General features: G+C 43.4%; 2 protein-coding genes across 3 annotated transcripts in view; both read right to left on the reverse strand.

Moving 5' to 3' along the window:
• The window catches only part of phf2 (PHD finger protein 2), a 41,240-nt gene extending 38,435 nt beyond the window's left edge, over window positions 1-2,805 (reverse strand). The window contains exon 1 of one of the 2 annotated variants that reach the window (XM_082533550.1): window positions 2,167-2,805. In XM_082533550.1, the coding sequence (XP_082389676.1) occupies window positions 2,167-2,264 (98 nt within the window). In that variant the 5' untranslated portion in view covers window positions 2,265-2,805. The remainder of the gene's footprint in view (window positions 1-2,166) is intronic. The other variant, XM_082533549.1, reaches the window with a different exon arrangement.
• A 2,276-nt stretch (window positions 2,806-5,081) lies between these two features.
• Window positions 5,082-27,692, reverse strand: LOC309706587 (constitutive coactivator of PPAR-gamma-like protein 1 homolog). Its single transcript, XM_082533252.1, has 17 exons — window positions 26,869-27,692; window positions 25,506-25,752; window positions 25,339-25,421; window positions 23,262-23,390; window positions 22,037-22,127; window positions 21,219-21,307; window positions 20,886-21,136; window positions 19,760-19,847; window positions 19,446-19,667; window positions 19,139-19,310; window positions 15,934-16,183; window positions 15,690-15,804; window positions 14,884-15,093; window positions 11,466-11,664; window positions 11,215-11,353; window positions 10,718-10,814; window positions 5,082-6,573 (listed from the first exon to the last, which is right to left on the reverse strand). Exons 1-17 carry the CDS (start codon window positions 27,340-27,342, stop codon window positions 6,262-6,264), a joined length of 3,168 nt encoding a protein of 1,055 aa, XP_082389378.1. The 5' UTR covers window positions 27,343-27,692; the 3' UTR covers window positions 5,082-6,261.

Below are 27,692 nucleotides of genomic sequence, written 5' to 3' on the forward strand. Positions count from 1 at the left end.
AGCTGCTTGCTTTTTGTATCAAAGGTTGATAAGTGCAGTGAGACTGAAGCCAGGTGGTAAACTGAGCTCCCACGAGTATTAATAATGAACTAAAACAGACTAAAGCAGCCTTCCTCAATAAAGACACTTTGATTATAAGGTTGATTTTTATTTTTAAAAGAAGTTGCCATTTTAAAAATGCAACAAGTCCGAGGCTAACTCACTTGGTTTTGTTCATTTAACATGAAGATAAAACAGAAATGTACAGTGAAAACCAGACAGTGTGGTTTTAGGAGCAGTTAGCGTTTGAACTGTTTCCTGATCAACAACAGCTGGGTGCCATGACTGCAAGCAGCATCTCCAAAGCGCTGTCCTGAACACTGCAGTGACTCAACTGTGGCCCAAACCAAAATGACTACAGGATATAAAAACGAATGCATAAAGGTTGTAGGAAAGTAGAGTGTTGTCAGACATGGCAAAGCTAGGCTGCTGCAGCTCTTTGTAGAACGATTGTTTCTGACTCTAACAGCCAATGTATATGTGATACCCATACATGTATGGATCACCATGTGTATAAGTCCCAGAGGATTCAGTGATCACTTAGATGATAATGATTAGATTTTGTTCACGTTTCTGTTACATCACATCATCATGTGTGGACTCATGCTAAGACTGTGAATCATAATTATATTGATGATACATGTGAACTTAACACATCCGCTCCTAACAGCTGAACATGTACATGAATATTATTTTAAAATGCAAGTATTTATCAGTGGTCTAATATTAATTTGAGAAGAAATTCATTACTCGGTCCAACATTTGTTAAATTTTTTTTAAGGGAACCTGATGTTAGTAACCTGATTTATTCCTCATGATGGTCCACCTCAGGGGCCTGAATAATTGGAGCGCCAATGTACGGTGTGTGCAAATCCACTTTAAATATACTTATGGTTTGAAAAATGCAGTTGCTCTATTTTTTATCAGGATCACAAACTTACAGAATGTGACAGGTAAGTGAAAATGTGTGATGCAGGTAATAACACAAGCAGAAATACGATGTTCGGGGGGAGAAACAACATGTATTTTGCTGGTGGTTTGGCTTCTAGGTCTTGGACTATTGCCATGCCTTAATTCTCGAATGATTTAGACAGTGTGATACAGACAGCGGGCAGCCGGCCGGCGGAGGAACATTAAAGGGTTAACGTTCAGGCGCGTAAATACTGTTCAATGCTCTGAAGGGCTTGTTCACCGAAAGAAACGCGATTAACAAATGACGGGTTAACAAAAAGACAGGCAGTGAGCAGCCGAACAGCTCTAAACACCCCAAAGCAAAGGCCAGTCCAGACACAGACTCGTGTAAGAACAGATATAACGACAGCAGGCAAAAACGAAAGGATGATAACTGGGATTTGGTTGAGACCATTACAGTGTGTGTACAGCAGGGAAAGTGATGAGCAGCGGCGGGCGATACGTTTCGCACTATACTCGGGGAGACGTATGAGCTAACAGTCGTAGTCTACACTAGTGACAAACCAGTCAAACCAATACTAATAATTATTTCCCCTCCGCTGCTGAAGCTTAGGACATCCAGCACGGGCTATTGTCAGCCATAGCTGCCGCCTGGCAGGAAGGCTGCGGGGCTGAGTTCGGGAAGCTCGGACTCGAGTCGTGATTTTCCACCGCGCTCGGTTAACACGGCCGGTGAAAACTGGAAGAGCGACTCGAATGTGACAATATTTCCCGGCAATAGGCACGAAATGTTGCCCTTAACGTGTCTGGAAGGACGAGCATTTGTCACAAAAATGAGCGGCGAGTTTGCGGAGGCTTCCCCCGCTGTCGTCCGCTCCTTACAACGGGAAGGCAGGCTGGGGCTATGCGGGGATGTTAAAGAGCCGTTAAGTGCAATTAATAGCCGAAGCTCACACCGAAATCCTCCCATTAACCACCGTATTTATTCCAATAAGGGAAATCTGTTTTGTGTTATTCGCGAAAAAATGTCACAACCCCGGTCGGCTATATATAACTCCGCCTTCTTCTTCTTCTCCAAGCGGCCTCTCTTCAGATGTAGACGGGCGACTGAGAGCCACAAAGCTGTCAAACGCAACCGAGACCTCGCCATTTTTGTTTGTTTCCCACAAATGCAAACCGCCCCAAAATACAGTACGGCGAACAATCGAGACTTACCTGCCGTGGAACCAGTCCTTGCAAGCATCGCACTCGATCATAAACTGGGTCACGTCGTAAGGTAATCTGCAGATGCAATATACTGGTACAGTCGCCATGTTCAATTCACAACTACGTCGGGATAGACTGGGGGGGCTGCAGGAGGAACAACGTCCTGCAAACAATATGATCCAATATGATCTTCCCCAGAAAAAAAGCCAGGGGCAGTCCCGCCGGACACATGAACCTAAGCGCACAGCTCCATCACGCCGCGGCCGGGCTGGCGTTTGTGCGGGGAGCTAGAAACGATGGAGGCTCGTCGTAGCAGGCTTTCCTCAAATGCATTATTATTGTTATTATTACTATGTGCATGCCCCCTGGTGACAGCGCGGCACCGAAGCGCTCATATTAGGAGCCACAAGAAAATGTAGTCTCGATGTCGCTGCGAGGTAAATAAATAAACAAATGTAAGTTACGTCAGGGAGCAGCTTTAGATCCGATGAATGAGCGTAAAGATCGATCTAAAATGGACTTGCGGATTTTTTTCCCCTGTGGTGGAACGCTCAAATGCCGAGAAATAAACGCTTTCTGTTCCCAGACAGTTTATTGTTAATCGATGAATACAATTTAAATGCCGCGTTCTTAGCCGCCATTAGGAAAGATATGATTGTTTAATTATTACATAATCTGTTATTACGAAATTACACACTATTTCCGTACATCATGATATCCTCTCTATAAATACAGTTGTTATTATTATTGTTGTTGTTATTATTATTACTACATTTCATGTATTTGGAATTTAATAATAATAATAATAATAATAATAATAATACAATCATAAAAATATTTCAACATCATCTCAGCAAAACAGAATCGAAATCAAATGTCACTTTGTAATAAGGTAGTTGAACTATAAGCTTGCAAGAACAGATGATTCCCTGTCAGACACATGTTGCATTCTTCACAAGTCCACTGCCCTTCCTGGCTGACTGATTATAAACCAGCATGAGGTTTTGTCCATGACACCAAATCTCAGTCTGCACCTTTTTATGTATTAAACAAGCCATTTTACAGTGGTGTGAAAAAAAGTTTTCTCTATGCAGCCTCACCTCTATGAAAGGAGAAGAAATTCACCCCCAATCAAACCATGTAATCTTCAGGGAAACTGCAAACGCTACAGTTAGCATGTTAAACATGTTACATTTAGAAAAAGACCAAACAACTATGGCTTGTCTGAAAGCCTTTTGTCTCTAAAGAAAACATGGCAACATGGCTTTGGTTTGCAAAGTTGCATCTGAAGAAACCAAAAGATTACTGAAATAATGTCCTTTGGATCGACAAGACCAAGGCGAAGAAGTTTGCCCAAAAACCCAACACAGCATATCAGCATAAATACTGCATACCATCTGTAAAGCACAGTGGTGGGGAGGGGTGATGATTTGAGCTTGTTGTGCAGCCACAGGAACTGGGTACCTTGAAGACATTGAGCTGACCATAAACTCCTCTGTTTACCAAGGTGCTTGAGCATCAAATATGAGGCCATCTGTCCAACACCTAAAGCTCGGTTGAAGCTGAGTCATGCAACAATACAGTGATGTCAAGCACAAATCTGCAACAGAATGGCTGGAAAACAAAAGAATCAAGGTGTTGCAGTCACCCAAAGTCAAGAACTGAAATGCTGTGATGGCACCCTAAGAGAGCGGTATATAAATGAATGCCATCAAACGTCAATGAAATGAAGCAAGGTTGTAATGAAGAGTGGGGCAAAATTTCTCAAGAACGATGTGAGAGACTGATAATGGCATACAGAAAATAATTACTTCAAGTTTTTGCTAAAGTGCTTCTACGAGCTATTAAATCACGGGATGTGTACTAAGGTTTTTCCATAGAGTCCAAAGAAAACGTCCTTTTTCTTACAGCTGTTAACGTGAGGGTTCCCGATGGTTAGGGACAAATGCAATCGCATGGCAGGAAGCTGTAAACGGGCCAAACTTCAGTCAGGAGAACAACTGAGATAATCCATCCACAATACGAGGTTAGTTATTAATGTACTGCTGCATGTGCTGGGCTGTAGTTACATCGTGAGGTTTTAAAAACTGAGCTTTAAAACATGCTGCAGATGAATAGTGATGATAGAAACCGAGAGAGGCCGACAGTGATCACTGACTTTTTTTAGGGGCTTGTTCAGATTAAATAGAAGAAGATATAAAGTATTAACACATGTTAAAAACACAACAGCCTTAATACATGCAGAGTAGTTTGGACCTGGAAACAGGGTTCATCAGGTCATCACTTAAAGACTGGATGACAACTTTGTTTGACACAGAGCTGTGTGGGAGAGGACCACAGTTTGTGGTCTCTTCTCTTTCACCCAACAAGTAGTTACAGCATACGGCTGCACCTCCCCAGGTGTAGTTCTGACAGAGGTTTCTTCCTGTTAAAAGGGAGTTCTTCCTCCCCACAGTTGCCAGGTGCTCGCTCTCTGTTCAGTCTCTAATATTATGGGCATTTTTGGATCACATGGTAAATACACTGAATTTATTATCTGACACTTTGGACATGCTTAATATGATCATCCACTCCTGGACAGTTTATGTATGATAGATAATAAGGTAAAGTACAATAGGCAGCTTCATCCTGGGCATCATCCATTCTCCCTGGGGTACCCAGCTCTCTTCCCTCCTATGATGTTGGGAGGTGGGGGAGTAAAAAGTGTGATATTGCACTGCTATTCTTGTGCCAGTAGCTTGCTAGCTTTTGCAGTGTATCTGCTTAGCCTCGCGGAAGACAGGCAATGGGTGTAGGTGCAGAATCTTTCTTTTGACTGTCACTTGGATATAAAAAAATAAAAATTTGTGTAAACTTAGCAGCCCACCACAGTGTTATGACTACATGTCCCAGTGTTAAGAGAGATCAATAAACCACCAACAGTGTGTACTAAAAGAATATAGTTTTATTAAGCATTGTAGCTAAGTTGCCTTCAAGTACACCACACCAAAATCCACGAACATTCAACCAAACCCATCAGCAGTTCATTCTTTTACAATCCAAGAGTTAGGCGGAAACTCTGATCAACTTACACAGAAGGTAACCCATTTAGCTCTTGCGAGGGGGACAGGGGTAGGAGATTACACCATCTCTCCAATCACTAGTGATAGATGAAAAGCTTTGGCAGTATTAAGTGAAAACATGAAATGATGATTCTGGTGAAGAGGAATTACAAGTGTATAAATAACACTAAAGGAAATCTCCCTAATGATTACTGGTTAATGGCTAAAGTTTTGATTTAAAGGTGGAGCCTTTTAGCTACACAAAGGGTGAGTTTCATTTTTTTGACTAAAACAGGAAACAGTAACAGAACAATATAGCATGAATACACTACTCCAAAGTGGCTAAATAACCTTTTTTTAATGCAACAGAGGTCAATATCACAAGAAGATTCCAGGTTAGAACAACTACTTTTTGGGACTTTTGTTGGTATTAGATGTTTCATTAATTTGTAATTGGGCACCGGGAAGAATGGAAGAAAAAGGACAGCATGCATAATAACTACACACTGGTTAGACTGCGAACCATGCAGAAGATTTCTATCAAAGTGGCAACACTACAGCTCTACAGCTTTGAGTACAGCTCAAAACTCCAATTCAAGCTGTTTCGCGAGCTGTTTCTCGAGGCGTTACTTACAGTTAAATAAGCGAAACAGCGTGGAGCTCACGTCTAGTGAGGGACAGAGCTGTTTAACCATGAACACAACTCAAAGTGGTGATGGAAGCACAAGATTAAGCCTCACTTGTTTCACTGAGCGGTTACAATGACAACACAAAATCCATACCTGCACACGGTAAGTACTAGAAGCAGGTCAAACACAGATCAACTCATATTTTCAAATTAAAGCGTCTTCAAGCAGTAACCTTCTGATTTGAAGTGACAAGGGAGTGAGTGACTCCAGGTTACCGGTGTTAGGATCTCGTGTGTTTAGAGAGAGGGATCCGAATTACATCTCGTTTCTTTGTTTGAAAAGAAAAAAGTACAATGAATGTAAGCTTTCCATATTTCCTCGTGTTCCTAACCTTGCTCCATGTTTCATCCTTCACCCTCTCTAGAAAAATAGGTTTAATCTTCTGTTGAGACAGTGACCTCTAGACCTTCATCTCTATGGCAGCCACTGTCTACATTTAGTGCATTTAAGTGAGGATTAGTATTGCACGTCTTGGAGTCACTGCTAAAGGCACTTTCAGGTTGGATGAGAGCCCCACATTCCTCTCTCTCTCCGTTCAGCTGCTCTGGCTCCTTGTCCTCCACACCGTTCTCCATGGCTAAGCTCTCACCGTGCTGTGCAGGTTTCTTTTCCTCCTGCTTGGGCTTCTTTTGGTCCTTCACTAGGTTGTTTCCAGATGTTTGAGCAGGCTTGTAAGCAGGCTTGCTCTGGTAGACAGACAGAAAAAATGACGGTGAGGGTTCTTCAAAGAAATCCTGAGAATGCAGACTTTTTTCTATTTATTGCCATTTGGACACGGTGCCTATGCAACATGTCCAAAAGGCAAAGCTCTAAACAGGTGAAGTGTACGGATAAAATGCATGGATTACACGCCATCTCAAAGGTGACACTGTCTGTTACTTAAACTAGTTATGCTAGAAGAGAAAGCTCAGCAGCATGCAGTTGTGTAGCTTGCCTAAAATATAGCAAAGCTCGAAAGGGAACACGATTGGCTACAGTGACTTAAAATCTTTTAGGAAAAAAGATCAAAGAACCCATTTGGTTCTTTGATCTTTAGACTCTTATAGACTACATAGATAGAAATAACTGAGGGACATAATTTGCTTCAAAAGTGAAGTCACCCCTGTTTATTTACTGTATTTTGCCTAATGTGTTGTCAATGATGCACATTGACACTTGTGAAATGAAGCAAGCTGTTAAGTTTTGCACAGTCCAATGGCTCTAACCACGTGTAACATCTCCATATTGAGAAAGGTTTAAACACTATAAAACTGCTTTCAAATAGATTAAGCAAGTAGAGCCTGTGGTGTGATGGTCATCAGTTATAATATGATATTTTTAAAAAGCTGTAGATTTCTGAGTTTGGTAGGTTAAAAAAAATCTCACCATTGTTGTTTATACTACATTTATATAGTGCCTGTTCACATCAATGGTCATCTAAAGAAGAGCCTGTAATATTAAGAGAGGGAGAGAGCCCCAGCAATCTAATGATCACTTGCACATGGCAAAGGGCTGGGCCATATCATACCGTTCACGGTAACACCGGTGTAATGTTGGGCAACGAAAATGAAATATCGCGACAGAATATGAGTAAAACGCGCATGCGCAGTGCCTTTGTTTTCATATGCACATGGCGGAAAAAGCATGGCGGCGAATGAGGAGGGCGAAAGCGGATCGTTGAATGAAACGGATGAACCAGAATTGGTTTGTAAAAATGCTGCAGCTTCAGTGGTGTGGAACTGGTTTAGCTTTCGCCCGTCAGATACACAACAAAGCAGTATTTTTGGTAGCGCATGCTAGCGGGCCGTCGTTATTACCGTGTTTTTTGGAAAATACGTCACACTTAAAATCAATCCTTTGATTTTTCTGAAAATCGACAGAGCCCCTTATAATCCAATGGCCTTATGTATGAATTCTGGTTGTTTACTGACCTCGAAACGATTTTATGTACACGGCGCTCGAAAATCTGTCACGTTTTAGTACAACTTTGCTAAGCTACGAAGCCGCACCGCTTGATGGATTGTCGGAGCATTACAGCTATCGTAGGCAGGCGCCTCGCGGAGTGATACGTACTGTGCTTCAACATGATATTACCGTATTGTGTGTGTATAACCTCTTTTCAAGTTTTGTGGATATTAAACATGGTTGTGCTGAGGATATGTCGGCCAGTTTCCACTTGGTTAAACTGTCAGCAAGGAATTTGCATTTGCACTGTTAAATTTTTATATAACTTTAATGCACATAAAAACAGCTGCTTGTTTAAGTGAAAATACATTGATTTATTTTTTTTGCACTAATAAAGTTGTGGAGTTGTAAAGTCTTTTGTCTAGTGTCAATTATATCGTCAGTTATATCGTTATCGCAAGTTTTCAAATGTATATTGTGATAAATATTTTTGGTGATATCGCCCTGCTCTAGTGGGGAGGAAGAACTCACTTTTAACAGAAAGTGGTCTCTAACAGAACTAGACCGCAGACAAACAGCCATCTGCCACGGCTGGAGAGAGAAATATGGAGGGACCGAGCGAGGTGAAGAAGATCGATTTTGGAGACAGTGGCACTGACAAAGACACAGGAGGCTAAGCTGAAGACAGCATGGAGACAAAGTTAGAGGCAAGGCTGAGATGGCTTAGACATGAACAGGGACAGTGAATGTACTGGACAAAGGAGACCTCAGAGAAGAGTTATGGATGCAGTGAAGGAGGACATACAGCGTGGTGTGACAGGAGCAGAACGATAAGGACAGGCTGAAGCAGGTGATCCGCTATGGCGCCCCCTAAAGGGAGCCGCCAAAAGAGAGACCAACAGCAAAACGCAAACTATAAGATAGAGAAGATATCTAAAAGAAATCAGCAGGTTTTGTGAATACTTGGACTACATGCATAAAATTCAACACCAGAAGTGCTGAAAACAGAGTTGTGGGTCTTCAGAAGATTGTCATTTTATATCAGCATTTTTCTACTCTTTACTCAGAAAATATCAGACAGAAAATATCAATCTCATTGTTTCTTTTAGATGATAACAGTCAAATACAGCCATTTTTATACTGGTAGAAATGATGATAGTAGATGTTAGATGCAACCAGTCAAAGACCCAGAAGGCACTGGTGCACTGTGATGACCTTCATAGGTCAGAAAATGTCGGAAACATTTAGAAACACAGAAACAATGAAAATAACTTGTGTGTTTTCAATGGTGTGATACAGTAGAAGAGGATATTTAGAGCTTATTAAGGCCCACATGTTACAAAAGTCCATTGAAAATCATGTGCAGCACAGAAAAATGCATTTGTGGGTTGGAAGTCCTGCCAACAAACAAAAGGACTCAAGAGTTATTTAGAAGTTAATTAGCAGCAAAAGGAAGCCCAGAGACATGCAGGGAGCCTGTTTAGTTCCCTCTCATGTTCCCATGCTGAAAGCTCACACAATGGTTGTGTTCTGGTTTTGCACCGTAATTAAACAGTGGAAAAACCAACAGCTGCATCGGGAGTTTTGTGAGGTACCTTCCTGGGAAAGCAAACTACAGGCTGAGCTTCAATTTAGGAATTATTCGTTTCTCTGGTACCAAAATCCACGTGTGACAAACACTGAGAATTTCAGACACTGATGATCATCTTGAAGATTAAAGCTTCAAATGGTCGATGATGGTCAATAACCAATGATGGCAAAAGTACAGTCACTATTGCTTTGGTCAGTATTTTAAACTAGATCAACACAATTACTTATTAATATAAGCATTCAGGTTTCAAACTCATAAACAAGCTTTTACACTGGACTGTAGTGCAGTGTGTCCTTCAAAAAGATGAGAAAACTGAAAGCAGACAGAGATCTAGCAGTGGCCTGACAGATACATCCGGCACTAATTCATAAATAACACATTCATCTGTTGTTCTTAAAGAAAACAGAACGAAATGCTGGGATTTGCCACACAAGAGCTGGACTGAAGATGTGGCAACAGGTCTGATAGAGCGATGAATGAAATGTGAAATTTGGCCTCAAATCGCTGCCTGTATGTATGGAGGTCAGTGGGGTACAGTTAGGTCCATACATATTTGGACAGACATTGTGGTTCTGTACATTACCACAATGATGAAGTGCTGACCTTCAGCTTTAATTCAGTGGGTTGAACAAAAAGAACACAATCTCTTCATTTCAGGGGCTCAAAAGCAACAGGACAGATTGAATAACTGAAAATAAAAAGTTCATTTCTAACACTTGTATGAAAACTCTTTGCTGGCAATGACAGCCTGAGGTCTTGAACTCATGGATGAACTCAGATGTTGGGCTTCTTCCTTTTTAGTGCTAGTAAACACTAGTGTGCCAGTGCCGCTCACAGCCATCACACTGCCTCTGTGCCATGCTTTGGATCATGAGCTGCACACCTTCTCCACACTTTTGCTTTTTTTTCTTCAACTCCTGGCCTTTTATCTGCTTAACTGATAATGACATAACAAAGGAAATGCCCACCCCTGTCCGTGAAATAGCACTTTGAGTAAACTGTCCAATTACATTTGGTCCCTTTAAAAAGAGGGTGGCACATGTTAAGTAGCTGAAACTCCTAAACCCTTCATCCAGTTTGAATGTGGATCCCCTCAAATGAAAGCTGAGAGTCTGCACATTGTGTCCATAGTATATCTGGAACATGTTTCAGTAAACAGGTAAAAAAACTAAACTTGTGTCAGTGTCCAATATATATGGACCTAACTGCACAACAGTTAGTGTTTATCTGTTGTGCTGGGGATCCTGTCTGCATCGATGGAATTAGAAATCCAGAGCAGTGTTATTGTTTCTTTCATAGATAATGTTTTTTTCTGCACAGTCCCTCCAAATAAAATGAAATCATGACTGACTTACCAGGTACGTTCCCTGGCTCTTGAAGGTTCGGGCGTGGTACCGTCCTCCCCGACCAAACGTCCTTATGAGCGGTGTAGAAATCACGCCTCTTGGACGACTGCAAGAAGCAGACAGATTTCCACTGTAGATTCATTTTAATCTGCTGTTTTTGCCACATTTTGAATCTCTACATGAAAAACAAGTAGTTTTTACATGAGCTTATAGACAGGAAGGCTTAGACCATACATCAGGACCAGTCATAAAGTGTATTACAAAGAAACCTGATCGTTTTACACAAAGTTCAGATCCGAAAAGTCTAGAAAAATGTGTGAGTTCATGCATCGAGCCGTATTACTTCACTATGGGCGCGATATGCTGATGTGAATGACACTGTCTCATTTCCTACAGTGGTAAAAAGAAGAAAGTGGTGTTTTCTTAGTTTGCTCGTGTAACGTAAATGATGGAAAAGTCTGTTCTCAAAGTAATATGAGCGAGACGTTCGATCTTTCTGCTGTTACCCTCTGTTTGGTCCACCGACAGACACCACCTGCAGAGGGATGCCTCCTCTTCCTCGGCTGCGTCGTGTACCAGACCACTGACCCACCACAGTGCCGGCGATCTCCAGCTTCCCACCTTGTGTTTGGACTGCTTCCAATCCTTACAGAAACAGCGAGAAGTTGGCATCAAATGTTAAGACCACACTTTGTTTCTGAAGACTTGTGAGAAATGACCTTAATCTGGGCTACATGTTTTAAAGAGCAGAACTCACCGGGCACCCCCCAGCCTCTCCCTGCAGGAGGCGTCATTGGAGGCGGGTTGTAGAAATAACCAGTGGGAGGGTAGAAAGGCATCCCGTGAGGAGGCAGAGGTGGCGGTGGGGGGAAAGGAGGCAGATGAGGTGGCCGAGCAAAGTTGAGGCCTTCCAGGATACTCTGACGCATCTTTTCCACCCTGGCCGCCAGCTCAGCCTGAAGAGAGAGATATCACACAAGCACTGGCTTAACATAGAGAGCTCTTTTTGTCTGTGCAGTCATCAGCCTCTTGAATCAGCAGCTATAAAATCAATATCACACTGCTGTCAGTTAAACACAGTGCCTCCCTTTAACAGCTTCATTAGATCAGCTGCGGTGCTCGCCGTCTGACAAGAAAATGTTCAGTGTCTGATTAAATCACGGTAAAATGAAACTGGCCTTTTCATGAGATCTGGGACAACAGGTGCTCAACAGTAGTTTCAACAAAACAACAGGAACAGCCTTAAAATTTTTAAGAATGCGTTAAACTAAATGTGCAGTTTTAAAGATTAATGATATGTGTGCAGACTACCTTCAATCTCAGGCATCTTCAGTCAGTTCCCTATTTTCAGGCACTCAGTAGACGACCCCCACACTCTAAAGCTGCTGTGTTGTGGTGACTGTCGAGGCCGTTTGAGTGCAGTGAACTCATCATCATGTTCAAGAAACCAGTTTGGAATTATAGGAGCTTACGCTGCTCGAAGGAGCCATCAAAGATACGTACACTATGGTCATAAAGGGATGAACGTAGTCAGCAACAATACTCAGGCTGGCCGCGATATTTAAATGATGCTGAACATATGTCCACACACCACCAGCAGCTGCCTCAACTGCTAATACAGGCAGGATGGATCCATGCTTTCATGCTGCTAACACCAAATACTGATTTTAGCATCCAAAATGTCACAACAGACATCGAGGCTCAAACCAGGCAAAAGCTGCTCAATCTTCTCATCCAATTTTTATGAGCCAGTGAAAACTGGAGCCTCAGTTTTCTGTTGTTAGCTGATAGAAGTGAACCAGTGTGGTTCTCTGTCTCTGCAGTGCATCTGCTTCGAGATTTGTGCGTTCTCCTGCAGACCTCGTCTGTGACAAGTGCTTATTGAAAACATTTCCCTTTAGCTTTTAGCCTTCTAGTCATTCTCCTCTAACCACAGACATAAATAAGGCTTTTTCATCAAGAGAACTTTTTTGGACCAGTCTCCGTGAAACCTAGAGATAGTTTTCAGAAACTTCCCACACAACTAAGACCAGCCTGGAACTGATAACCCTGTCCTGTTTGAAGTCACTTAAAACAATTTTGTTTCTCATTCTGAGTAGTTACATATATCGCTACATATGTAGCTACTCTTCTGAGTAGCTACTGCTTTGCTGAAGAGACCCTGCCCTCTATGGTCAGTTTAAGGAACTTCATCACCAGTGTGGAAATCACGCTTCCTTTCTCAGACACATTTCAGAGCTAATAAAATACAGCAGAATGCTTTTCTAGGCAAGATGCTGGAATATTGTTAGCTGTTCTTTGCCGGTGTTTAATAGCAGGTTGTACCCATTTTTTACACTCCTTCATTTCCAGTTGTGGTCAGACGTTTACATACACTCGTGGCATGAATGTTACAGCAATTTTAATGATTCTTTTGAACTGTTCTGTTTCCAGGGTGGAACAACTGTACAGCACACATCTTTAATGATTAAAATGCAAAGGTTTGAATTGATTATATATACAGACCTTCACAATAATATCCAGTTAAATACCCAATACCAAGTTGTACCTTATCCAGGTGCTTTTGTTACCAACAAGCTAAAACTGTATGATGTTTGATGTGTGTCCTGTTAGAACAACCAATCGTGTCCATGTTAACACAGTTTCCCAAGCGTTCTCGGGTGTGAAAGCCTCATCCTTACTCTTCTAAATGTAAAGCTGGGGATTCTTTCTCGGTCTGTATCCTCTCAGTCCATGGCAACGTAACACTCACCGTGGACACGCCTTGGTGGGTTGTTCCTGAAAATCCTAACCAATTTTCTCTCATCTGAGGATCACAGTTTAGGCCTTCTTCTTTGGCATAATGGTGACAACTTTAAATAACTTGTACTTACATACGACTGTTTTTTTTAACTGGCACTGAGAAACCTTTCTACAATTCTCCTTTTAGCTCTTCGCTGAGCTCCTTGGCCTTCCCCACTGTTCTGAGTACTGCTCCATCTAATGAATGCTGTCAAACAAACCCTATTTATGCTGGCTAAGAGAAACAACCTGTTGTAGTCGATCATAATCACTAACGAGAAGTTAATAGGCCTTGGCCTTCTCTCTTATTAAAACAGTGAGCAAATGTAAATATCTGAGCTTTTCTTTATATTTTTGACCCTGTGTGGATTACAGAAAATTCTAAATTGTGCACCTTTTTTAAAGTCATTAAAGCAGCTATGCAATTATTCCACCCTGGAGAGAGAACAGTTCAAAGAAATCATTAAAGCCCCAAATTGCTCACGATGAGTTAATGCAAACCATAACTGTAAGTCTTTTAATCATTTTTACATGTAAGTAGGTCCATGGATGGATGGATGGCTCCGCACACACACCACAGTCAGTTGTTGGACTGAAGATGCTCAGCTGGAAAACTAGAACATATTGCCCAACTCTAATGTGAGCATGAAGGTAAATAACCAATAGCAGCACTCGGGGACGCATATACTTATCCCTCTGGGTTTGTTCAAAATCACGACCCTTTCAGTTTGTTTGAGGCCAAAAGTGTCCACCGACAGATTAGGTCTGTAAGTTTTATCATTTTTATGTTTTGTTGCCATTTTTTCTGCATAAAGCTTTTAACTAACTTTAGTTTTTTTCATAAATATAAAATAGTTATTACGTTTTACATTTTTAACCCTTTAAACACCAGTTTGTTTGTCCACTGCACTAGCTGGAAGACAACATCACATCTTGCAATTTTCTATAATTGCATTGCTACTGGAATTTCTTGTATTATTAATAGTAGAGTCTGGGGCATGTAATTGATTCACATCAACATTGATTATAATGCATTGTTATTTTTGTGCAGGGAGAGCAAAAACATAAAAACTCCCTCTCAGCTTGTTCATGGCCACAAATGGCCACCATAGAGCCCAGAGGGTTGAGTTTTGGGCAAATGGTATTCTGTTTATATATGTTTTGAACCCCATACAGGACACAGTTTAGGGTTTGTTTTGTTCAACTGTTTGATTCCCTGAATGTCTACAGCACAGGTTTGATAGTGTAAAGTTAGCATCACTCATTAAGCTACAACAACAATATTAATGGCAAATACAGCAGGCTCAAATACACTAGAAGCATGAGAAAACCCTATCCCAACCTTGATACTGGAGCGTATTTTGCTGACGTGAGACTGGTGCGGCTGAATCTACCTGACCGTCACAGAGGTCGATGAGCTGGGCCTTCTCCCTGCTGGCCCTGACGAGTTTATTCTGAAGCAGCTTGCCATCAAAGTACATCCACGGGCAGCAGTGCTCCCAGGGAATCGGCTGCCCGCATGCGTCATTGGCGAACAGAGCCATGTCCACGCCGCTCATGAACAGAGCAGCCAGCTGGACTCCCCTAGGGTCCAGGTTGTCAATCTGTGGAAGCAAAATATGAAAAACTTCTAAAATTCTGAAATGAAAATAAAAAAACTAGCAACCCCTAACAGCCCTGCTGACCATTCAGATTGAAACGGGGGAACTGCAAAGCGAAGCACAGAGCGGGTGTAAGCAGCCCATTCACACTCAGCTGCTAAAACACAGCGACGAACAAGCTAATTGAGCCAAGACAGAAAGCCAACACACACAACCCAGATGTTCTGACACAGGCTGAGGGGAGCTACACACACAGAGACCACAAAGAGGAAAGCGCACAGCTCGTGTGGATGGTTCAATTAAAAAGGGTCAAATCGATCCAGCTTCTCTTGAATTTATAAACCATCCACACACGTCACTGAAATCCCGCAAAGCTCTACAAATACATCTCTTAACACAAAGCTACAGCTTCAGTAACAACAAGCTCTACAAAACAGTGTTTTGCAGAGCTTGTTTTTAGGAACATGAGGAGTGTCCAGAGAAGAGAAAGAGGTGGAATACAAAGCAAGGGAACGGCTGACTGAGCAGCAGATTATAGCCGAGATATTCCCGGATGCAGTTCTCAGACGCTCCTCATATAATCAAGACTATAAAATCACCTTAAGTTCCTGCAGCTGGTCAGGTTCATAAAGTTTAGGAGAAAGTGCTTGAGCTAGGAAAGCGTCAAGTTCGTAACGACGCAAAATTCTTACTCCTGGCCAATGTAACATAAACCTGAAGCAAAACACAGAAGATTAACAGTGTTACAGAAAGCGGGAACCGATCGAGCCCGTCCTCATCAATCCTCACTCCCTTAAACTTTAGCATCGCACTGCTTCCAGCTGTCAGACTGTGGCTACTCACCGGAGCACACAACACAGCACTAAGAGGGGCGTGGGGACGTTGTCGGGGTTCAGCATGGCCGGGGTGTCAGAGCGCATGCAGGCCAGGAACGCCCTCATCCTGCGGTTCTTGTCCTCCACGGCTTTCCCCAACCACAGCTTCTTGAGGTTGGGACATGTCCACTCCCTAAAGGACAGAGCCTCCACCAGCTCTGGAGTGTGGGGAGATTTGCCTTTGTAGGCAGCCCACTCTTTAACCATGACATGTGTGTCTGCAGGAGGACAAAAAATAGTGAGCGATTCGTACTTTTATAGCATGTAAAAAAAATGTTTAAAAGCCAGCTTTATATCAGTATTAGGGCTCAATAGCTGTTATTTACACGTTGATCATGACTCAAAGGTTCCAGTCAAACCTAAAGACATAACAGGTATCAACAGTGGTCGAACGGACCGAAACCAGAATCGGATGATTTTCACCGATCTTGGCCTAGACCGGTGACGAGTCAATCGCTCAAATCTGATTATATGCTGGTCCCTTTCATGCACAGCGGTCACTCGCACACACTCACAGCCAGATGTGGTTAGCATGTGGCTATGGCTGTAATCGAGTTCTTAACTTTGAATGAAGAAGACACAAAGCTCACCAAAGTAAACCCAAGTCAACAATACAGAATGTAAGCTAGTCTGGGCAGGCAGGTAAAAATAATATTTAGAGTTTTCTGAGGTGAGGAGTTTATTTACAGTGTTCTCTGTGACATGTGAAAGTTAGACCTCCATATTAAACAAACCAACACAACAAAGAAGCAGCACACATCATCTGCTCACCGGAAACAACCTCTGACTGACTCTATGTAGGGCGTCAATTCACAGCTAATTAGTCTAGCCGGTACCAACAGCTCAAACCTGTAAATCTAACGTGTACATATGAAAATCTCATAACAGTCACTAAACACTCACAGATCATTAACACAGCTAAATGGGTCCCTATAAAAGAAAAATACACATTAAAAGAAACAAAAGAAAACAATTCTACAAGTAGAGCACCCTTCTGCTTGGTTTAGCGCAGTGATGTCAACAATGACCTGCATGGTGGCTCAGAACAAACAAACACAATGCCAAGTGGTCAGCGCTGTTGCCTCACAGACTCCACACAGAAAGGCCGGTCTGTCTGTGTGGAGTCTGTATGTTGTCCCCGTGTTTGTGTGGCTCCTCTCCGGCTTCCTCCCACAGTCCAAAGACGTGCAGTTAGTGGGGTTAGGCTCAGTAGTGATTCTAAATTTCCCATAGGTGTGAATGTGAGTGTGAAAGGTTGTCTGTCTCTCTGCGTTAGCTCTGCGACCTGTCCAGGCTTTACCCTGCCTCTCGCCCCGTGGTAGCTGGGATAGGCTCCAGCCCCGCGCGCCCTGATGTGGATAATTGGAAGAGAATGGATGAATAATATTTATAACAATATAATACTATAATTATGACTTGTACATGCTTTGATATTAACTGCAACATAATGCTAACACAAACAAACCAAGTTTAGTATGTGAAGCTATAGCAAATACGCACATGTATGGTAGAAAAAACAACATGATGGACAGTGGTCCCTCGCTGTAACGCTGTTTTGAGGATTTTCTTTTGTGCAATTTTTATTTTTTTTTATTTTATTTTTTTACGGCGCATTGTGTTCTGCGTCCTGATTGGCTGTACAGTACAGAATGCGTTCAGCTTGTCAAATTTACATAAATCTTCGATCCTAGCAGTGTGACTCTGAAGTGCTGCACTGTATGTTTCTAAGTTTTCTCCACAACAAACACAACAATGTCAACGAAACGTTTTGCACTGTCAAAGGCAGCTGCAGTAGCACCCAGAAGGCAGAGGAAGATGCTAACCATCGCACAGAAAGTTGGATTTCTGGACATGTTAAAGGAAGGTAAAGTTACCATAATTTTCAGATTATAAGGCGCATTGAGCGAAACAAAACAGTCAGATAAGTCAAACTTTACTCAGCTCATTCTTCTTGCTTCCTCCACTTCTGTACCATTGATTCGTTTATGTTGAATTCTCTGGCAGCTGCTCTGTTCCCATGTTCTGGACCTCAAACAGGGTTTGATCCTTGGTTTCATTCTACAATACTGGACTGATTTTTCTACGAAGGTTTGAACTTTGAGAGTTTAAACAAGAGAGAAAAGTGTGAAAATGTTCGTGCCTGTCTGAGAAAAGTGTATAAAGTGTGTAGTGACGGGTTTTACAGCCTTAAATCATCTATAATAATTGTAAAAAATAAAGCTGGCTACTTCGCAGATTTCACCTGTCGCTGGTTATTTTTGGAACACGACTCCCACAGTAAACGAAGGACCTCTGTAGTGTGGAAAATGAACTTGTAATGAAATTATAAAAGTGTGACAGCTGCTCACCCACTTTGTCACAGAGAACTACCACAAAATGGTTTGTAGCAACAAACTTAACAAGACACTTGAGCTGCTGACGTTGGATATTCTAAACAAGCTGACCAAGTAAAAGTGTCTGAAGTTGTTTGGAGCTCAGAGCCAGCAGCCTCGGTTTGAACAGTCAGAAAATCTGTTATGAGTTATAGTTCTCAGAAAAAAAATCCAAATCAGAATTAAGAATTGTCCGACACAGTTGCTACTGATGCACCTGTAGATAACAAACTAATGCAACAAAAGAGCTCTCCTTATGGACTACACATACTAGAGTAGCTTTGCATGGTTCAGTTCAAAATACTCTGTCTGATACCAGCACAACCCCACGCATGCCCACACTCAATAGTTGTGGATGAACAAAAAACGTTTCCCCCGTGTGTCCCACAGCAGTTTTGCTCCTTTTGGGCTCCTAGGAGGAATTCTGTGTGCAACCCATACTGTTTGTCTACAAAAACACTCACTGGCCCATGTCTGCCCAACAACAGTTTTACCTCTCAAGGTCCCAGTGACTATTTTCTAAGGGCCCTGGCTGCTGTGGCCCCAAGTGGGCACACCCGCTTGGGGCCTGTGTGGGTTTGCCTTGTGCACACAGCCCCAGTGAGCCCACACGGGCATGTTTGTTGGGACATTTCACACCAGCCTCATTATTTGAAACTTGAAACCAGTACCCCTAAGAAAGAAAAAACAGTGGAAGTGCAGAGCCCTGCTCTCAGTCTTGCTCTAATCTCAAAATCCCCGCCCGTGAGTTTTCACTACAGTGTTAAACAGACATAAAGGAGCTGTTTGATCATAACTCACACTCAGGGAGGCAGTTCTTCCTCATGGCGAGTCTCTCAGCCTTCTTTCTGGCCTCTGACAGGCTGAAGAGCACTCCGTAAACATACTGACGGATAGGTCGAAACAGTTGCACTGCTGAAGGCAGGTCTTTGTTGGCTTCATCTTCAATGGTGACAGACAGCTTAATCTCTCCCTGCAAAGGCACACTGTTAGATCAGTGCTGGACAGTGACAAAGGCCGCTCAACACAGGCACTTCACATTCTACCAACATGCAGAGTTTGTATATGCCAAATACAACACGTCAAAGATAAAAGCAGTCTAGATGACCTTAGTGAGGACGTGGTAGACGTAGGGGTACATCAGGCCCTTCTTGTGCCTGTGCTCGGCAACCCGCAGGACCTCGGGGGCGGGGGCAGGGAGAGGTGGGATGGTAATGTCCATATGGTTCCTGGTGGGCATGGAGAGCAGGGAGGGGATTTGTGCATTCGAGCCTTGGAGATCTCCATCCTGTGACCCCAGGTTCACAGCAGAGGTCCCACACAGGTCAGTCTGAGGACACAAGGGGGTGTGGGGATGTTCAATCAAGTCTATTGTCAGATTCCCCATCAACCAATATGTAGTACTGGTCAAGCTAGACTCACTTTCGCCCCTTCACCTCTCTCTGGTGTGTTGGAAGCGTGAGCAGCATGTCCATTTTTGTGCCACTCTTCAGTGTGCTTGCTCACGTGACTAGAACAGGGAAACAGGTTTGTTGCATTTACAGGTAAGTGTTCAACATTACTGTCTCTTACAGCAATCAGCCACAAGTCAAATAAACCGCCATTCACAATGACTAGAATCTTTTTGGCACAACATCATACTAAGAAACCTTTGACCCTTTACTTTGTCACGTACTACCTGCCTATGCATCATTTCCAACAGAGCGTAGCGGTTCTTGATCTTGGAACCAGTCCAGGGAGGAAACCTGAGCTGGTGACAAAGTCAGAGGCTCAGTGATATGTGCAAAAGGGAGGCTTATGTGTTCTGATCGCATGAAAAAGCTACTGTGTCAAAAACTTGAAATGTGTCTGTTTACTGCAGTTTGTGGCTATTTAACCACAGACCCGACAGAGTGCCCAGAGTCCACTGGCAAAAGAACCCGCAATCGACACATCGATGTCAGAACAGGACTGAGCGACCGAACAATCTGCTCTGGGCTGATGAATCTCAATCGTGTTGTGTTTCTCTGATGGCAGCAGGATTGTTTATAGGAATAAAGAGCGAGCCAGCCGACACCATCCACCGCTCTGTGGATTATTCTGCTGTGGAATCTTTTGCTTCCATCTATAAAGGTCACAAAACCCAAACATGAGGTCACTCTAACCCCAACTGTATCCCTGACCTTCTAACCCTAAGCCCATTTGCGGATCCAGATGACACCCAGACTGGTAGAGCAGGTTCTTCAAAAGCTGCAAACCAACTCTACCCTGGCTGCTGCTGGTGTCTGTCTTAATGTGATAGCTGTCACCGATGCATGCTCTTTCTATGCTGGGCTCACGCTGCTGTTCTACTGAATTTCTACATATTCACATAAAAGAGCCAAAAGCTGCCAAAAGCAAATTTACTGTATTTCTAGGCCAGGTCCATTGGTCCTGACTGAATAAAGCACAAACTAGCTTACAGCTACCTTCACCTTTGTCCTCTCCCACTGCTGCTGATCTCAAACAGTCAGTGTAGCCGCTGATGAATCGGCACACCATCAGTGAGGACATGCTGAGCTCTACTCACTTGGCAGTTGTGCCAGAGCTCTCATCGTTCTCTGAGGAAGACGACGTGGAGGAGGCATTGAAGAAAGGAGCCTCTATGTGGTTGGGGCTGCCGGCTTGCCTGGGGTTAATGGGAGAGGATCTCTCATAGAGGGGAGTGTGCCTCCCTTCAGGAGAAATGCTGCTGCAGCTCTTTTGCTCTGGGAGAGCTTTCTCAACCGAGTCCACAGACTGGCTGCCCTCCACCACAGCGTCTGTGTGCGAGTGCTGGACCTGAAGGCAGGGGAGACACAGAAGCATCAGGAAAGCTGAGGCAGCTGGAGCACGTTGCCGTGGTACTGGCTGGATTTCTTACCCCGTGTTTGTCAGGCTGCGGCGCCTGTGGAATGGCGAGTAGTTTAGGAGATGGCACTGCAGCTGGCACCCCCGTGTGTTTTGGTCTAACTGTGAAACAAACACAAAACCTCTAGTTCATATGAAAAGTAACTTCTACACTTACAAACGCAGATATTTTATGTGCTTCATCACATTCACACTGAAATTTGATAGTGGTTACTAAGTGGCAAAGAACCGTGTAGGAGCAGTACTGCATTTGAAGAGCTTCAAATAGAACCGAACACAGAGCCAAAGAAAATGCACCTGAGCAGGTGGACTGCAGGCCGTCTATTCTGAGAAGCTCTTTCACTGTTAAAATGATCAAATTTAGTCCAGTGAGTTTTGATACGTCTATCTGAATATGAGTAACAGACTGTATAAAAAGATGGAAAACACTCCTTTATATTTGTTCAGTGCGTTTGACCTGCTGCTTCGGTCAGCAGTGACATGTCCAATCAACTCAGTTTAGTTTTATGCTTTTTAACCTCTAAACTTTGAACACTTTGTGTTAAACTCCCCATAAATAACATTTACAGTTTATACTTTTCAATGTTATCTACTGTACATCCCCCCACAGCAGCGAGTCTCCGAACAGACGGAACCCAAAAGTAGTTTAATGGAAACTTTAAAAAAAAGTATCATTTTGATGTAAACTCAAGTTAAAGCAGAAACTCTGCACGTTAATGTCATAAATGATATATTAAAGTGTTGAGTCTCAGCGCCGCGTCTCGACGGATCAGTGCTGCTGACCCGAACTCCAGAGTTTTCAGTTTATGGTGAGATGAGGCGAAAACCCACCCAACTGTAGAGGTAAATGTTGGGGCTGGTTGGCCACTGAGTAGTACTCCACTGCCTTCTTGAAGCGGAAGATTTTGTCATCAGTGCAAGACTAAAAGAAAAAAATGAGAGAACAGAGTATTTCTGTCTAAAATAAAAAAAATCTCCAAATTCACTTTCAAACAAGCAAATTCTTTATTCCTCTTATCCTGATTTTGACCACTTTCTACTAAAACATGCAGTAAAAATAATATACATAGCTTAGGTAACTCAAATGGAATCAATCACTGCACGCTCAATAATGTGTTTAGACCACTTCATCATCTTCCCATTTTCTGAGCATCCCGCTGGATCCTCTGCGACTACATATTTATCGCCACAGCTCAGAGCTCACTCTGATCCCTTATGTGTCGGTGTCACCAAAATAAAGGAGTAAAGGACAGAAACTGGCCATACAACTAGATTTAATACCAAACTGAAGCCATAATGAAGAGAGACCACCTGTCAGAACCTGTTTCATAATCAATTTTCCCAAAGCTTTCTATTGTTTGTGGTGTAGTGTATGCTAAAGGAGGCACGCGCATGCAGTCTACCTGCACATCTGGCAGATCAACAGATTTTATTTAGAGCACGGACGTTCTGCATCTTTAATCAACAGGACTACATCTGAAAACTGTCACATGATCACTTTAGCTGGCTCTAGCTCCATGACCCATTCACAGCTGTTTTTTCTTGCTCAGTCAATTCAAAGTCACAAAGAATCACTTTAACGTGATGTGAACTAGAAAACAGAAGAATGATATTTCTGCCTGGCGGTTCGAGGTTAATGTGACTGCACTGGGAGAACTGCTCATTTATCTCATCTATATCATTTCTTTCCCCCCCCGAGCACTGGCTGTGTATGAAGAAGGGCGAACTACATGAGGATGGATTTTAAACATATGAAACTGCCACTGCTACCCTTCAGCTTCCAAGCAGATACACCTACGGTAGGAATGTCAAAATCCTGCGTTATTGCATTCACAAGATTTTCAGAAAAGGTGAGTAACAGAACTATAGCTCTGAGGCGAAAATAAGTCAAATGCAGTGTCAAGCATACTGTTTTAGCTGGTCCAACCACTTACTGTGAAGCTAAATCATTTGAATCTGTAAATATCTCACTGTTTGCATTACCAAGAGTAGAGGGGATGACAGGGTGGAGCAAAACATTCAAACTTTGTTCAAAGGGCTTTTGGAAAGTTCATACCTGTGAATTCTTGAAGATGTCCTTGCCAATGGTCTCCAGGTCAGTGATGTCGGGGATGCTGCGGACATAGTCGGCCACGGCCTTGATTACAACATCACAGGGAGGAAGCACGAGCTGATGGGCACGCACCTGTGAAAGACAGATTGTCCTGAACGCAGCCAAAGCTTATATAACCCTTCACTGCATAAGAGGGAAGGTTACGAATCAACAAGCACAAATGATTTAAGTCAAAAGTAAAAGTGTCTTCTTCCTCTGTAAGTAAAGTGTATCTGAGAAGGATTCAGGCTCAGGGGTGTCTGCTGGTTTGTGAACATGTTCGGATGTGTCTGCAGTATGTCCACATCAAACTGAAATGTCGACTACTGTAACACTCGTGCACAAAAAGCTTAGATTGTGCTTCGTGTTGTGAATCATTCCACCGTAACAGTGTCAAGTGAACTTTGTTCATTAGACTCTCTGGTGCCACGACAATGAACTCACTTAAGCTGGAATTAATGAAAGTGAGGCTGCTTACATTTATGCGGCAAACAAAGAACTTTGCATGTTATCTTTTATCATGTGCACATCCACACACGTCCAAGTGAACTCGCCCATCCGCAGCACCACAAACAGAATCTGAGTCTTGTGCTGTCAACTTGAGAGCATTTTGACAGCTTCATCACTACATGAAAGAGAAGACTGCTATTTTGAGCAAAGAGGTTTTGTCCGTGTCAAACTGTGCATGGACTGAAGATCTCCAATCCTGCAAAACATGGCTCTGAAACACTCTGTGGGATCTGGACGGTCATACAGACACCATCAGAATCAATACAACAAGCTTTGTGACAGAACAGATATGAAACCCATTAAGCACATGCCTGTTTTGGATGTGAATGCTCTGGATATTTCTACACAGCACTGTGGTTCCTGTGACTTTCATGGACCCGGGTATGAGGTTTATCCGAGGTCATATACGCGAAACGCTGTTTACACGGAAAACAGATGTTTGGGTTCTGCGTGTCCTGTGTACATAATAAATACTAGTATCCTGGTAACTGTGTGATGTTAGTTTAGGCAGGTGTGATATGCTGAGAAACACAAACAAATAGGTAGATGTACCTATAACTATTACCTGAGGGCAGCTGCTGAAACTTGCTGGTACTGATACCAGGATAGCATCATAAAAGGGAGCCTAAGTGTGCTTTTCCTTATGACAGCAGTGATGTTAAACAAGGCGAGTGGCTGTGGCTCAGGTGACAGAGCGGGTTGATCACTTAGGCAAGACAGTGAACCCAGAATTGCCTTTGGTGTGAGTGTAAGTGCTAGATATGTATGAATGCGTGTGTGACTGGGTTAATGAGACTTGTAGTAGAAGTTTTAGTTAATTTACCATTAAACATAAAGGTCAGTGTATGTGCAATAATCTGAGAGCCAAACGCTCAAATTAAAGCCGACTTACAGGGACGGAGGCTGGACCTGGAGTCCCGTTACCAAATCCAGGTTGAATAAAACCAAAAAAGAACGATTAAAGTTTTTAAATACTCTGATCATGTTTACATGTGCTAACGAAACAACTACATACTTCAAAAACTTTATCATAACCAGGACACGAGTCCATGCAAACACATCTACTGGTCTGAAGTGGGGGTGCGCTCAAATGGGTGATGTCACATAGACGCGAGTACCAATAAAGACGAACTAATAACTGGTGATTAAAATTTGGTCACAAGTGTGACTAGGAGGATGAATGGTTGTCTGTGTGCTGAGCAACGCCCACACTGGAAACACTTCACTCATCTTGAATCGCTCTGAAGCTGCCAGCTGGTCACCTGCAGACATTCCAGGGTCCAGTTGCCTAGGTAACGCCTCTATTTTCTACCAGGTCATATGTCAATCAATGAGATCCTGCGCTGTTGCTGGTAGCTACTTCAGTCTAGGCGTCGCTGGCGCTTGCTACTATATGTTTGAATGCAAAACATGTGCACTTTTCCTTCCCATCAGTCAAGGATGTGCACTGCACGAGCAAACAAATGACCAGTAACCATAATATTTAAGCACAAGGCCGACAGCTCTCGCAGCTCTCAGAGAAAGTCCTTACCTTCAAAGAGGCTAAGGGATGCTCTGGACCAAGTAAGCTCCAGTGAAAGGCAGCCAAGTCTTCATCAGGCAGTAAGTGATTCCCTGTTAAAAAGAAAACGTGTATCCGTCAGCCTCACCGGGGCAAACACTTCCACCAACATTACTTGCTCAAACTACAACACTAACCTAAAAGCGATGCAAAAATGACAAAACGATTGGGGCTGAGATCGAGCTGCCGTGCCACTTCGTGCATCAGGTACTGGCTGGTGGTGAGGTTTTTGCCGTTGCGGCTCAGTTTGAGGATGTGGGCGTTGAAGTAGTATGGGATATTGCTCAGGGCGTAATCCGAGTCGTAAGCCACCAGACCATGGAAGCCACTCTTCCTGCATAAGGCTATCACTTCCAGGTGGTGGTCCTCCACACTCTGGACAACCTGAGGAGAGCCACAGACAAGAATTGAGCTAACGCTAAAGCACTCAAAGAATATGCACAGGAAGAAAACTACAGTCGAGGAGCACACTCGTGTGAGCTGTTGGTGAGTGAGCCTTGCTCATAAGTCCCGTATAAGTTTTCACACTGGAGTTCAGTTTTTATTATTTCACTGTTATCATCCTGTGGGCAGACCGAAAATTACAATACGAAACACAACTTGATTACTTTTTGTCATGTTACAGCCTTATAATAAACGTGTACCAGTAGGACTGGAGTCTTCTGTCTGTATTCACTGTTACAGCAGAATCACTGTAACCACTTTCACGTTCACTTTGCTGCCTGCTTTATGGTCACGCTTGAACAGGCTACTAAAAGAAAGATCCTGTGTATGCCATCTTTATTAGGATTAGTACAAATATATAAACAGTTCAGCCATATTGTCAACACATCACTATCATTGCTCTGAAGAGCCACAGAACATGTTTCTGACCTCAATGACCTGCAGGTCTGTGCCTCAGGTAAAATTAGGGCTTTATTTTTGGTGTGTGTGTTAAAAAGAACACACACTACAAGTCTTAAATGTAAGTGTGAAGTTGTGGCGTACTGCATTAATTTACCAGATTCCAACAAATCGAGCAGCTGTGTGATGGGACTCACAGCTGAGGCGGAGACGCTGTCAGAATTTTCTACTTTATCTCATCAGCTCATCGTTTTATTAACTGAGCAGAAAGTATCTTTACAGTTAGTAGTTTGTTTGTTTTGAGATCATTTAAACCTCAGCCATGAAGTTACGTTCTTCCAGTGAAACAGGGACTTGTTCGTTTATGCCAAACCTGTCTGGACATCTTTTTGTTCACTCTGTTTACTTCTGTCAGATGGGAGGACAAACAGTGACAGAGGGGGGCCAGCATCTGACTCAGACCAGCAACCTGTTGGATACTAGTCAACTACCGCAGTTGCCCACCCTCGCACAGCAGGTTAGAACTTGTCTAAGTGTGGGAACAGCATCCTATCGTGGGTCAGGATGCTGTGGTGACAAGGTGGGCAGCTAGCAGGCTAACTCGGGCTGTGTCCACAGCTCAACAGGCAGACACTGCCGGGCCGAGTTTCCACTCACCCCGACGCGGAACTTGAGGAGAGCAAGTCGGATGCAGTGGGCCATACACACGGGAGGCAGGAACCAGACTTTGGGCGGTGGGGTGCCTTTATTCTGGACGTGGCTGATGATCTGCTGAGCGGTCTGCCTCTCGTTCACCTGCCGCTTGACCCACTCGTGAAGACGGCCTTTCTCCAGGGCGCCATTGAAGCACACCAGGAGCTCAATGTTCCCGTTGAAGCAGGCCTGGGAGAGGGCGGCCAAGTAGCCCAGCATGTGGTTCCACTGGCCCCCGCAGACCCAGTCGGTGTAGAAGCCCCCGTAGAGTCGATGGAGGCAGTTCTCGGCGTCCACCAGCAACCTAAGCGGACTCTGAGGGGGTTTCTGCCGGCCACCTCCAACCAAACTCCCCCGGGCCAACCTCTGGAGGTCCACCGGCACCACAGCGCTGGGACAGTGCTTCTCAATATACTCCAGGAAACCTTGCACACCCATGTCGAGCTTCTCTTAGAAAAGACGGAAACTTAAAAGTGACGGTAAAGAAAGCTGGCTATCATAGGAAAATAAACCGGGGGAGGTTGCAGTGCGCCTCTCCCCCAGTGTGACTGACTGCTAGCTGGAGATATTACCGGAGTTGCTGTAATTACAAATGAAATCAAACACGCCTGCTATTTAAATGTGTCCGCTTTCCGGTGAGTTGTTGTTTGTTGTGTTTATTAATTTGGTTCATGGCTTCAAGATGCCATGTGTCGCTTCACGAAGCCATGACTGCGATCCTTAGTCTGTACAGGAGGAGAGCGAGAGGGAAAGCACGTGACGATATGACGCAAGGCACGTAGGCTCGA

The sequence above is a fragment of the Aulonocara stuartgranti genome, assembly GCF_965226115.1.
Source record: "Aulonocara stuartgranti genome assembly, chromosome: 5".
Taxonomy (NCBI): Eukaryota; Metazoa; Chordata; class Actinopteri; order Cichliformes; family Cichlidae; genus Aulonocara; species Aulonocara stuartgranti.

Coding starts and splice junctions, on each gene's coding strand:
- LOC309706587 (XM_082533252.1), bottom strand. CDS start 27,342: ATGGGTGTGCAAGGTTTCCTGGAGTATATTGAGAAGCACTGTCCCAGC. Junction 22,128..23,261: donor ACATCTTCAAGAATTCACAG/GTATGAACTTTC, acceptor TTTTTCTTTTAG/TCTTGCACTGATGACAAAAT. Junction 19,668..19,759: donor AGAGAGGTGAAGGGGCGAAA/GTGAGTCTAGCT, acceptor TTGTGTCCTCAG/ACTGACCTGTGTGGGACCTC.